This window comes from Natrix helvetica (assembly GCF_964273705.1).
Source record: "Natrix helvetica genome assembly, chromosome: 6".
In the NCBI taxonomy this organism is placed as follows: Eukaryota; Metazoa; Chordata; class Lepidosauria; order Squamata; family Natricidae; genus Natrix; species Natrix helvetica.
The window spans coordinates 79,914,174-79,927,709 of record NC_138553.1 but is presented as its reverse complement, the minus strand read 5'-3'; the positions used below and the strand labels follow the sequence as shown (position 1 = coordinate 79,927,709).

General features: G+C 45.3%; 2 protein-coding genes across 13 annotated transcripts in view; one reads left to right on the top strand and one right to left on the bottom strand.

The window, feature by feature from the left end:
- The window catches only part of SRPK2 (SRSF protein kinase 2), a 106,224-nt gene extending 103,382 nt beyond the window's left edge, over window positions 1–2,842 (top strand). For 7 of the 8 annotated variants that reach the window (XM_081957977.1, XM_081957974.1, XM_081957975.1 and 4 more), the window contains one exon: window positions 498–1,251. In XM_081957977.1, the coding sequence (XP_081814103.1) occupies window positions 498–682 (185 nt within the window). In that variant the 3' untranslated portion in view covers window positions 683–1,251. Of the gene's footprint in view, window positions 1–497; window positions 1,252–2,442 lie in introns of those variants that run through there. The other variant, XR_014175751.1, reaches the window with a different exon arrangement.
- Window positions 2,843–5,131: 2,289 nt separating this feature from the next.
- Window positions 5,132–13,536, bottom strand: part of KMT2E (lysine methyltransferase 2E (inactive)) — a 60,103-nt gene continuing 51,698 nt past the window's right edge. For all 5 annotated transcript variants that reach the window (XM_081957938.1, XM_081957940.1, XM_081957941.1 and 2 more), the window contains 4 exons: window positions 13,110–13,402; window positions 9,864–9,952; window positions 9,300–9,391; window positions 5,132–7,456 (listed from right to left, as the gene is read on the bottom strand). In XM_081957938.1, the coding sequence (XP_081814064.1) occupies window positions 5,954–7,456; window positions 9,300–9,391; window positions 9,864–9,952; window positions 13,110–13,402 (1,977 nt within the window). In that variant the 3' untranslated portion in view covers window positions 5,132–5,953. The remainder of the gene's footprint in view (window positions 7,457–9,299; window positions 9,392–9,863; window positions 9,953–13,109; window positions 13,403–13,536) is intronic.

The window sequence follows — 13,536 nt, the reverse complement described above, 5'->3', positions numbered from 1 at the left end:
ATTTTGGCTTCCCCAGCCCCCAGGAATACTATAAGCCTCCTAAAGGCTATGCATGCCCTTTTTTGACAAAAAAATGGGACCGTTTTCACAAACAACGGGCCGTTTTTTGATCATTTTGGGGGGGTGTCACTCTACAAGCCTCCTAAAGGCTCTGCATGGCCTTTTTTTTTTTTTGATAAAACGGGACTATTTTTGCAAAAAACAGGCCATTTTTGGGAGGTCTGCAGAGCGCAAAAACGTTTTTTTTAAAAATTTGCCTCTTCAAAATCTTGGTGCATCTTATAGTCTGGTGCGTCTTATACTCTGAAAAATATGGTAGTTTCTACCCTTTGTGAGACCAAATTTTTAGGCTACCAAATGACCCGAGGATATATTTTTGTGCGTGAATCAGTGTACCTCCTACGGCTGCTTCCCAAACTCAAAAAGAGACTCCGATCAAACCTCGACACGCGCAGAACTAACCCTTTCCCCACTTCCGCCTTTTCCCATAAACGCAGGAGAACTTCGACACATCACCAAGCTGAAACCCTGGAGCCTCTTCGATGTTCTGGTGGAGAAATACGGTTGGCCTCAGGAAGACGCGGCGGAGTTTACCGATTTCCTGATCCCCATGTTAGAAATGGTTCCGGAGAAACGGGCCTCGGCGGGCGAATGTCTTCGGCACCCTTGGCTGAATTCGTAGCAGTGGCTTTGGATCGAACCGCTCGGGGGCAGCCCTCCCTTTCTTCGCGCATCAAAGCTAAAAAAAACACCGGTGACTGTCATAAAATGCTCTTTAAGAGGATGGCTTCAATCCCAGTCCTTTTATTTTTTACTTTGGAGGTACTGTTTGACCTTTTTTGCTTTTTCGTGCACTGTGTTCTGGGGTAGAGGAAGGAAGGAAGGATTGTCTTTTTTGTCTCCAACTAGTAGTTCTACTGACCGTCTCCAAAAATACACTCCCCCCCCCTTACTCTGTGTCTTTAAAGCATTGTTTCTTGTGTTGTGTGGAATCCAAACATCGACATTTTGGAAGCGCATCTCCTCAATTCTCTTCCCTTTTACTGTGTTTCGGGCAGGTTTGTAACTATTTATGGCAACTATTTTAGCTGAATATTCTATAATTTACAAAGTGTGAGACGTTGATCGAGTCCGAATTCCGGAAATGTACAATTCTTAACTTCAAAGCAAAAGGGACCTTGTTCTTGTAAAATAGCGTTATGTAAATGCACCCTGTAAATGTTTATTTCCATTAAAAAAAAAAAAAAGAAACACACACAGAAAAAAAAATAAAAAGAAACCCGGGACGTGGGGCACAAGTTGCAGAGTTAAAAGCTATTAAATTGAAAAGTGACTTTAGCATACCAGTTGCATGTAGTGGATTTTGCTTTAGGGAGTTATGTATTAGTTCCAGGTGTAGTTATAAAAGAAGAGACAGAAATTGCTATCTCTGGAACTTAAAATATATTACCCACTTAGCTTTCGTTGGGCTTTGTAACATCGTCAGAGTGTGTAAAAACTACCATTGAAGAGATATTTGCCTTTATACATCATTGATCAATTTGGCCATTGCGTGCGTGAGAGGCCTATCCACCCATCTCCCACCTGTAATTAGTTCTGTCGTTTTTACTTCAGACCTGTTAATCGATGGTCAGAACTAATTACAGGTGGGAGGTGGGTGGATAGGCCTATCACGGGCGCAATGGCCAAATTGATCAATGATGTATAAAGGTAAATATCTCTTCAATGGTAGCTTTTACACTCTGACGATGTTAGCAGAGGCTAACAAGAGCTAAGGGGTGGTGGCATAGGTAAGAGAGAACTGCATTTTTTTCATAAGAGTAGTAGCTATGTTAGGCTGAAGAATTTAAAGAAAACCTTGGAAGCAATTTTTTTTGTGCAGAACTGTGGATGACAAAAAAAGAAGGTAGTCCTTTTGAGGGAGCAAAACAACAGCAACAAAAAAGCAGAAATGATACAAAGATCATGCACCTTCCATTTATAGCTTTACCTGTTTCAGAAACAAATTGCACTAGCTTCTTTTTTTCCCCCTCCCCTCATAATTGACATATTGAGGAAGTCATCTTCCTTTGTAAGTTGCACACAATAAAAGCTAGGTGTTTTTTGTATTAAAAGACGAAAAAAGAAAAAGATAAAATAGATTCCAAAAAAAAAAAGAGATATCCTAGGCAATACAAGATTTTAGAATGTAAAATACAGAGGTGTCTTTTAGCCTCTTTTAAAAAAAAAAAAGTTCGGTGGGAATGAATGTACATTTATTTCTGGTTTTACTTATGAATTACGGTGCCACTTTGTCCATTTTAAAAGTTATTCACATGCCTTTGCAATACTTAGATTGTGAGACGATTCTCTCCCCCCCCTCCCTCCCATATTGTAACAATAATTAATTGTTTGAGGTGCTTGCAGTTGTCTTAATTAAAGTGGTTGTTTTTCTTTTTTCAGAAATTGTCCTGCTCCCTCTGGATTGTTTTGGGATAGGGTCAAATGCAAACTATTTTTACTCATCTCGGTGTTTGTTAGAAAAATCAAACGGAAGTTGCTGCAGAAGCGTTTTCGACTTTTTTTTTTTTTGAACGTTTATTAAAACAAACCAACCAACCTCAAAAGCAGAGCGACGCGTAGTAGATAACCCCCAGGCTCCCTATATATTTTGTACGCCAGGATCCAAATTCCAGAAGGCGTGTTAAATTCATTTGCAGCACATGTGGTGCTAGTAGCTAAGAAGGCTTGTACGTAACGAATAGCTTTTCAAGAGAGCCCCGATAACAGTTATAGATACAGATTTTGGATGGAACCCGGCAGAGCCCATAAAAGGACTATCGGTACAAAACCACGTTTGCAGGGGGAAAAAAAGCCCCACACATCATAAATTGCTTTCGACCAGGGGTGTCCAACTCAAGGCCCGCGGGTTGAATCTGGCCCACAGGGTGCTTAGATCCGGTCCGCAGCCTCCCCCCCCTTGGAAACAGCGAAGAACCAGCCTGCGGTGCCTCTGCCAGCGAAAACAAAGCTCAGGAGGGCCACGCACAACCCTCCTGAGCTCTGTTTTCAGCTGCAACGGTATCTGCTAGTGAAAAGGGAGCTTGAGGAGGTCGCGCATGGCCTGCCTGGGCTCTGTTTTTGGCCGCAACGGCCTCCTGCAGCCCTCTGCCAGTGAAAACAGACCTTGGGGAAGGCTGTGTTGAGCTGGCCACGCCCTCCTCCCCGCCGCCAAGGTCAAACATAACTCTGGTGCGGCGCTCAATGAAATGAAATTTGACCCCTCTGCTTTGGACCAATCCCTTTCCGAAGGATGCCTCTAGCTTCAGATGAACGGTCCTTGACACTCTCCAAGCTGGGTGGTTTTCTTGCAGACGTTTCATGACCCAAACTCGGAAACTCGGCACGGATGACGTTACCTAGTTGGGTCATGAAACGTCGGCAAGAAAACCACCCCAGTTCAGAGAGCGCAAAAGGACCTCAACGCCTTGCGGTTGCTGTCCGCTGGTTAACAGCCTTGCAAGGAACCTAATCAATTGGAGGGGGTCATCTCATGATGCTTTGCCCCAATTGGCTTATGGCAATATGCAAATCCTCGATTCAGGAAGGGGACAGCGTTCCTGGATGGTTGTTTTCCCTGCCCTTCACTGAAAGTTTTCCCAGGGGGTAGGGGATTGGATGGGGGTAATGTGAGGGAGGGGGATGCGGAATACGATTATGGAAGAGTTGCTTTGGTTTGCGTAGCTTGTCCCCGGTGATTATTTGCCTACTGTATTCTATTTATGTACTATATAAAAAGGAGGTGATTTTACATCTGGCTCGAGACCGTGTTCATTTCCATGGGATACACAAAAGTGAAGTCGCTGCTTGATCTCGATTGGAATTTGGGGCCATGACCCAGCCAAGATTCCGCCGAGCAAACATTTTTGGTGACCCCAAGGCTTCCCCAGTGGCAGCTTAGTTTATCGGGGCGCTTTCCTGTCTGCGAAACCCGTGGGTGTGTACGTGGCACCACCTCAAGTAACATTAAAGAAAGGCATCTCTGCTGAGTAACCTGCTAAATTGAGAAGGGCTTTATTGTGTCCACCTCACGGAGGAAGCAGGTAAGAAGGAATCCTGCTACATGTAGGTAGGAAGGAGCAGCTACTTCTCATTTCAGCATATAATATTGTGCTATGATAGCATACATTCGGAAGGATGGAGTAGACTATATTTCAAGAAAACCTAAGTCGTCGTAACTTTAGATTACCCCCGTGGTGGTTCTTGTCTATTGCTAGTACAGGTGGTCCTTGACTTATGGCCACAATGGAGCCCAAAAATCCTGTTGCTAAGCGAGACGTCTGTTAAGTGAGTTCTGCCCCGTTTTACGACCTATCTTGGCACAGTTAAGCGAATCGCTGCAGTTGATAAGTTAGTCACCCGTTTGTTAAGTGAATCTGGCTTCCCCATTGACTTTGCTCGTCCAAAGGTCGCAAAAGGAGATCACGTGACCCCGGGACACTGAGCGTTTTCAATATGAACAAGTTGCCATGCATCTGAATTTTGATCACGTGGATGGCCAAAGGTCCTAACTCTGAAAAGCAGTGGTGTTTTATTTTGAACAGTCCCTAAATGAACTGTTGTAAGTCAAGGACTACCTGTAGCATTTAGCATTGAAGAATGCCATTTGATAAATCGCACACTAATAACTGTAATAGTTTCTGCTAACTAGCAGGAGTAGCATTTTCCTCAAGACAGCATTGTTATGTTGGATAAAGAATAGAGTAGCGTAAGAGTAGAGAATAGAATAAACAAAGAGTTGGAAGGGACCTTGGAGGTCTTCTAGTCCAACCCCATAATTAAGCAGGAGACCATATGCCATTTCAGAAAAGTGGTTGTCCAATCTCTTCTTAAAAACTTTCAGTGTTGAACATTCACAGCTTCTGGTGGCAAGTTGTTCCACTGATTAACGGTTGTAACTATCAGGAAAAAAGATGGCTGCCAGTTGTTAAATTTCTTCCGAATTTCATCCTGTGGATTAACGGACTAACCGGCTCAATGATTACAAGCATCCTTTGAGCCGAGGTTCAGTCTGCTGAGGAGCAGCTATGGTACCCACAACACCGCTTCAGCGTACATTTTCTTAAAACAGCAAATTAGCAAAACGAGAGGGTTTAAAACTGACATAATTGTGATTTATTAACATGAATTAAAATGCCCAACCAGTGCTGCAATGTGACAGTATATTAAAAAAAAAATTAAAAGTTCATATACTGTACTACTTTCACAAAGATCACACGCTTTTGCAAAAGACTTGTATGTACAATACTATATCAAATGAGAAGCATTAAGCAGTTTTACACGCAAAAGGAACAGTATTTACAGCACCTGTCAGAGACATTAGAAACAATCTATACATTAAATTACAATGTCTGAAAAGAAGTACTGAAACTAAAGGAGCCATGTTCACACCAAACTATAAAAAAAAAGAAATCTGTATTGCGCCTTCTACTTTACGCACACAAAAACTGTTGACGGATGGGGAAAAAAATCTGTTAGTGCCGTCACTTAGCCGTGTACTACTTCTTTTTTAATTACATATGTATAAAAAGTAAATATAGAAAACATTCACTAAATGAATTTTTAACTGCAACGATAAAGTTTAAAAGTTATGCAGCAACAAATCTACTGCCAGAACAAACGGAGCTGGAATGTTCATGTACAAAATAATAATTAAAAAAAAAAAACCGCCTAAAAGAAACCGGCGGCTTTCGCCGCGCGGTTTTAGGGATTTTTTTTTTCCTTTGAAAAAGCAAAAACTGGAAAGAATACGATGAAAAGCACGCGCGCACTGGTGTTCACTTTTATACAAAGTATAATGTACAAGCTTTAAAAAGTACCTTGAACAGGTACATATGAAATATACAGATTTTTACAGAACATTTTTAAAATGTTTAGAAGCGAGGAGGAAGGGAAGGGGGGGGGGAGTTCGTTTTTAATGCCACCCGGAACCATGATAATTGTTTTGAAACGTCGGTGGCACCTGTGCTCTGTGAATAGGTATTTGCCCGGGCAACGGAGATGCCTGCTGAGGTCCTTGTACGCCATGCGGAAGGGACACAGAGCCAGGATGAGGGCAGAACCCGGACGCCGTAGGGGTGGCAATACTGGTTGGTCCTTGGGGCTGGAGGTGTGAACCCTGGCCGGGGAGCGGACAGTGCGGCCCTGTTCCAGTTGGCTGATGCTGAGGTCCGGTTCCCAAAGGGGGATGATGCGGTGGCTGCGATGGGTAAGTTGACACTGTTGAATGAGCGCTTGAAGGAAAAAGGGAGGGCCCTTGGTGAGACGGGTGATGTAGTCCTTGGGCCGGTGCCGCGTGATGACCGGAGCTTAATACATTGGAAGGTGGTGGTGGGGGCGGCGGAGGCGGGGCCGAGCTGACTACGTGCTGGTGCTGTGCTTGCAAACCTTGATGGGCTGTGGTGGGATGAGCAGGGAGGTGATGAGGGAGGGGGGCCGGAGGAGGCGGCGGTGGCGGAGGCAGGTGTTGACTGGCAGCTTGAGAATGGATGTGGGAACCGGCGGCCACGGCATGTATGGGACTCACCCCATGGGCCACGGCATGCTGCGAGTTTTGCTGCTGCACGAGGTGTGGTCCTGGAGCAGCGGGAGGGGGTGGAGGTGGGGGCACTCCCACCACGGAGCTCTGGTGATGAATACTGGCCGTTGGAGATGGCAGGAAGTGCCCACTGTTGACAAGGTGGCCCGAAACGGGCTGCTGACAGGCAGTGCCAGCGAGGGCTTGGTTTGGTCCGGAGGGAAAGACGTTTGGTTGGGACGGGATGTTGCTTTTGATCGGATTGTAATTTTGAAAGTTTCCTGAGGGGGGTTGCTGGTTTTGATAATAAGTGGAGGAAGGTGGGGGAGGGGGAGGGGGAGGTGGGGCGGCAGCATTCAGAGTCTGTTGGTGAAACTGATTGTAAGAGACCGAAGAGGTTGGGGGAAATAACGTCCCGGTGTTCGGCTGCTGGGCGCTAGGCTGGAGACTTTGGGAGGCGGCGTAAAACCCCCGGTGAGAGTCTCTCTGAGGCGTCCCCACCTGAGGAGACGGCGTGTGGTGAGGTCGGTATGGTGATCCTAATGGTTGGGAAGGAGGCTTTGGCGACAGGTAGCCGTGCTGAGCCGGAGTGAGCGGGGTGGAGGGCTTGGGAGGGTTTTCTACGTGGGGTGAAGTGGGGCAAGGGGGTTTCGGCGGTGCCGGAGGCGGCTTCTGGGAGAGCGGGTCAGCCGTGCTGCTGCGTAGGAGGGGCTGGGATGGGGGAGGCGGTTTTGAAAGTGCTTCGGCGTTGTTGGACAGCGGTTTCTGTTGCTGGTCTGGTTTGGGGTGAGTTGTGTTGTCAGCCCCAGGAGTGTCTCCCGCACTCTCCCACTGGGAATCCTGCTTCGTGGGCGTTTTTCCGAGTGACTGAACAGGAACGACAGGATTTGGTGAAGAAGTCTGTATGGAGAGAAAGAAGCGTAAGTGCCCGTCACATTCGTGTCCGATGACAATTGGTGTCTACCTCTTTTTTAAAAAAATATTTTGAACCTCATGAAAAGGAAGAAACAATATCTCTGTTCTGTGAACTATACATAAATAATCAAAACTTCTGAAAAAAAAGTGATAGCTTTAACTAACATTTAAAGAACTTGTCGACTCTTTCATTTTGCAGCCCAAAAATGTCATGTCTCTTGGTGAATTAGCAAGGCATGTTTATATTAAGGTAGCTACCCAATTCTTTAAAAAACAGTTAAGGCAATATTTAATTGGTATTAATAGATCACTTCAAGACATGGCATTAATAGAATAATGGCTTCAATGTCATTTCAACAACTAAAATCTTTCTTAGAAGCAAAGCAGGTATGTTCTGTAGTATTTGAAATACAGGGAGTCCTCAACTTCCGACCACCATTGAGCCCAAATTTATGATGGTGAGACATTTGTCAAATGAGGTTTGCCCCATTTTGCAACCTTTCTTGCCACAGTTGTTAAGTGAATCACGGCAGTTGTTAAGTTAGTAACACAGGATGTTAAGTGAAGCTGGCTTCCCCATTGACCCTGCTTGTCAGAAGTTCGCAAGAAGTGATCACAGGACCCTGAGCCACTGCAACCGTCATAAATATGAACCAAGCATCCAAATTTTGATCACATTAGACGGGGATGCTGCGACGGTCGTGTGAAAAATGGTCATAAGTCACTTTTTTGGGTGCTGTTGTAACTATGAACTGTCACTAAACAAACTGTTGTAAATTGAGGACTAGCTGTACTGCATTCGCTTATGCTGGTAAGAACTCTCTATCCAGTCTTGAAACAATCTGGTGCAGTTCCTTAGTATTTGTCTTTCCTCCTTTACCTGTATTAACTTGTACTGGGGAAAAAATATCACTTCTTCTAAGCTTCCTATTTGATGACGTATTTCTGCAGCTCACAAGCATGCAGAATTATCACCTCATATCTGACCTGCTTAAGGACCGCTTTGTTGAACTAATAAAACCAGTAAAGTCCAGCATTCTTTCTTCCATCTTAATCTTACAAATGTCTCTAGGGCATGGATCAGCCAGCCACGGCTCTGGAGCTGCAGGTTTAGGTTTATTGGCCTTATATGCCGCCCTTCTTTCTCCCAAAGGACTCAGGGCGGCGTACAACATAAAAACACATATTACAAAAGTTAAAAGAAAGATTAAATAGAATAAACAAAAAAAAAACCAATAGACATTTACAATGAATTTTAGAAATTAAATTAAAATTAACAATTAAAATTAATAATTTATTTTATTCAGGCCAGGCCAGCTTGCTGGAAAAGCCAACTTTTTAGGGCGCACCGGAAGGACCGGAGGTTGGGAATTATGCAAAGCTCCGGGGGCAGCTCATTCCAAAATGTGGCTCTTTCATCCCTCTGTTGCAGCTTCCTATCGCTCAAAATATGTGTGAGAACCACCAATGTGCGACACCCGCCAGCACACAATTTATTGAGCTTTTTGACCCCCGGTAGGTTTTGTGGCTTCTGGAGTTTTCTTTTCTGTGGGAAACGGATCCAAAAGGCTTTGCGTGTTTAAGGTTGCCAACCCCCTGCTCTAGGGATTCAGAGCAACCAGGTGTCAGATCTCTCTCTCTCTCTCTCTCTTTGGTCTCCAGCATTTGGCCATTAAAATTATACTGTCTCTTTACTAAAACTGTATGTTTGAATTCTAATCAAATTCAGGAGCTGAGTAATAAAATTCAATCTCTCTCTCTCTATCTCTCTCTCTCTCTCCACCCACCCACCCACATGGAAACTCGATCATGCTGTGTGAAAGGGTACCTTGCTTGGTTTTAGAGGACTCTTGCACGTCTTCAGAGGAGTATCTGGGGATGGACATTCACTTGTAAGCTCTGGATTATCAGGATCAGTTTCTGTAACAAACGAGAGTCTATAAATAGAAAGATTGCTGGATCTGGACACTGTTAAGAAATTTGGGGGGTGGGGAGGAAGGGACAGATTGAACTTTTATAGATGCAACAGATCATTGTCCTAACATCCATTAATAGTGTGTGTGGTGAACAGTTGCCGCTAATCAAAACAGATCACCAGAAACAATAGCACTGCTTGCAACAGAACTGAAGACTTATATACCGCTTCACAGTGCCCCACAGCCATCTCTAAGCTGTTTACAGAGTCAGCATATGGCCCCCAATAATTGGAGTCCTCCTTTTACCGACCTCAGAAGGTCGGAAGGCGGAGCCAAACTTGAGCCGGTCAGGATCGAACTGCTGGCGGAATTAGCTTGCAATACTGCATTCTAAGCACTGGGCCACCAGGGCTCAGCAACGAAGAGCTGCTCCAAAAGGTGGGAGTGTGATCAAAAGCAACAAAGTGATCTTTTACCAGAATCCTTGTCTTTCCGATGATCACTAAGAAGTAACGCTCGCTGATAACTTCGCTCTCTCACTTGCTCCACTGATGTCGAAGAGGTCCTTTAAAAGAAAAACAAAATTCTAACTTGTAATTTGCTTCTTAACAACAAATACTAAAGGCAACTTTAATACAGCTCCCTTGCTACCTTGACCTGAGTGTGAAGGTGCTTCAAAACATTTTGATGGCTTATAGTTTAGTGTTAATGATTAAAATGCAAAGGCAGGGAACTATTTTGAAAGGTCTTTGGTTTCTGGAGGTCCTGCTGGGTGCTTCCTCGGGGGAAAAACAGTGGGATGCAAAGGAAGCCACGAGAGTAATGGTGGATGAACTCCACAGCAATTCACACGGTACAGGATCCAGATAAACACACGTGGAGTCCTCCGTGTAAGAACTATCTAAGGGCTCAGGGACTGAACGGGATGGACAGCCACCTGGTTTTTTTTAAAAAAATACTGGTGAAATCTGTAGCACGGCACATATTAGCCCCAAGTAAGAAAGTAGGCAGGTAAGTCCAGCAAGGACTCAATTAAAGGAAGATTGAGAGTGATGCGATGATCCCATGTCTCTCTCTCTCTCTCTGCCCCCAACTCCAAGCGGTGGCTACTATCAGGCCGTGGCCATTTGGAACCGGGCTGCGGAAGCAGCTCCACTTACCTAAGCAGCGGGTGAGAGCAGTTACGTGCCCACTGCTCACACACAACCATTCCTTCCCCCTTCCCCCCTGCCAGGCTGCAAATTCGGAAAGGTTGGAGGCTACTTCCCTAGAGAGTCCCAAGGGGGGCAGTTAGATGTACTGCTGACCAGCTTGGTGGCGCTCTCCTCTAATCACGAGAGCAGATTCTTTCCTTCCCCTTTCTCTGGGAACCATCAGACGGTGCCTTTCCCCCCCGACCTGTGCTAATCACACTTTGCCAAGGGAAGGCTGGCACGCAGGGACTGGCCAGAGAGAGCCCCGGGCCAAAACAGAGGTCTTGCTGCAACCAGCTACTCAAACAAAGGCAGGATGATGAGTTGTGCAAGATGGAATATCCTGAGGAATCGGCTAAGAGGATAATTGAAACTTGACTTGTGTGTTACACCATCTGCCTATGGTGGAAATAACCAGCGACCTTAATAGCAGGGAAGGCCGTCTTGGAGCAACAAGGATGTTTTTTTTTTAATGCTGGCTTCTTACACGCGAAGACATTTCAACCCAGCTTCCTCAGCCTCATCTGCTGCCGTTTTAAAATTCTTTTTAGGTTTTTGCTTTTAAATGCGTTTAGCTTTTCTATATGTAATTTATTTTTACTTTTATGTATCTTTTACGCTTTTGTAATTCTTTGCGTCCCGCCCTCCCTGTGCCGGTATTTGCCATAATAAAGGTTGGATTTGACGTGACTTGACTTGATCATTCGCACCCAGCAGGCAAACAATTCATTTTTTTTTTTTAAAGCGGGAGAAGCTTTTCCAGTGCAAGCAGAAACTGGTGTGAGAATTAAGCTTGGAGCTACCTGGTTCCAGAACAGAGTTACGCAGATTCAACTACTAGCCAGTTTTAAAGCCACGATGTGTACAGCAAAGGGTTCCCTGAAACATTGCAAGAAGGGAGAAACGGGTCTGAGCCACCAGTGACTAAGACAACCGACCCTACTCCTGAAAAGTAAGTGGCCTCAGAAAAGTATTAAGATTTGAGTAGTTTCTGGCACTCAAAATAAGTTCACGAATCATCTGACGCATACAAAAAACGCTCTTGCCCTATTCAACCTAAATTGCAGAGGTAAGAAGGCCTGAGAGTCAATTACAGGGGCGTCAAACTTCATTGTGGGCCACATGAAGGTTGTTTTACCTGGGGGGGGGGGGGGGTAGGCATGGCTAGGGTAGGCGTGGCCAGCTGAATGTAATTCATGTAGGGGGACAACCTGTGGTGGCCAAATGCTAAGACAGGTCTTCCCTCAGATCCCCACTCTCAATATAATCTTCCCTCCTTCCTTCTCCTTTCTTCTTCCTTCCCCTCTTCCCTTATTCTTCTTTCCATACTCTCTTCCCACCTTTCATTCTTTGTCTTTCCCCTTTCCCTTTCTCTTTTCCCATCCCTCCTTGCATGCTCAAATGCAAAAGGGGGAAACATTGCTCCTTTTGCCTTGTTTTTAGTTTGTTTTGCTAGCCCTCTGCCAGTGAAAACAGGGCCCAGGGGGCGCTCAGGGGGGTGCATGCGGACCCCCAGACCCCATTTTCACTGGCTGAGGCACCATGGGCCAGCACGTTGCTGTTTCCAGGGCGGCCACCTAAGCACCTATCTGGCCCGCGGACCTTGAGTTTGACACCCCTTATCTATTAACATCCAAAAGATTCATAAGTCTGTTCAGTTCATATGCAGACTAATTTTACTTTGACATTTCTCAAAGCGACTTACAGGTAGTCCTCAGCTTACAACATTCAGTGACCGTTCAAAGTTAACGACGGCACTGAAAAAAAAAAAAAGACCTATGACCGCTTTTCAGTTACGACCTTTGCAGCCTTTCTGTGATCGTGATATCAAAATTTGGACGCTTGACAACTGATTCATACTTGTGACCGTTGCCGCTTCCCCGTGGTCATGTGATCAAAATTCGGCTGCTTGGCAACTGACTCATATTTATGACGGTTGCAGTTTCCTGGGGCCTTTGTGACCTACCGACTAGCAAAGTCAATGGGGGAAGCCAGATTCACTTAACAACCATGTGACTCATGTTGTCCCGGAGTGCGTCCCGGAGCAAACCCATGGGCGTTAGGCAGACTGGCAAGCTAAGCTGAAGCCCTGAAGGCAGTTTTGAATCTCCCGTTCAAACAGAGCAGGAGAGAAAAAAAGGAAAATATATTCCAATCAAAAATTTTAATTTTGAAAAATGCCAATAAAGGTAATTGAGAGCAAATTTAAAGAGGAGAGAGCAATTCTCACAGCTAGTCCAGGTCGGACTGAGTCTAAACTGGGAGGAGTCACCAGGGCTCAATGACATCACAAGTGTAGACTCAGTCCAATTGGTTACTGGACAGAGCAACCCAGTCTGGCTGCTGTCTCCACGATAAATAGGAGAATCGGGCAACACTCACTTAACCAATGTTTCACTTAATTAACAGAAATTTTGGGCTCAATAGTGGTCATAAGTCAAGGACTAGCTGTATTCTCAATCAACCTACTATGGATCGTATTTTGCAACACAAGAGAGCTCTCCATGGTGACTTTGCCAAAGGACTTACCACTGGGCCTCTGGATCATTCTTTTCCCCTGACGCCTCCTTTACGGAAGCAGAGTTTTCGGCCTCTTCTGACATGGCACTGTGCTCCATGGCTGGCAAAGAGACGGGGAGGCTGGCAGTGGGCTCCCGCTCCGGCTGCTCCCCATTTTCACTGCTGTTGTAGCCATCAGTAGCAGCGCTGCCGTTTCCTGCCCCAGCCGCGTGAGGCGACATGCTCAAGAGAGAAAAGTTTTCTGCTTTAGAGCCGCTTTTTCGGGCTTCTCGCTGCCTCTTGCGGTATTCCAGAAGCGACACCTAGGAAAGAAGCGAAAAGGAAAGCGTGATACAGCCCCAAAAGAATCTTGTGCGCTGTAATGGTGCTACGATTTTGAAAAGAGGGTAAAAATGATCTGTGTCAGTTTTTGTCACAATCATCATAGAGCTTTCTT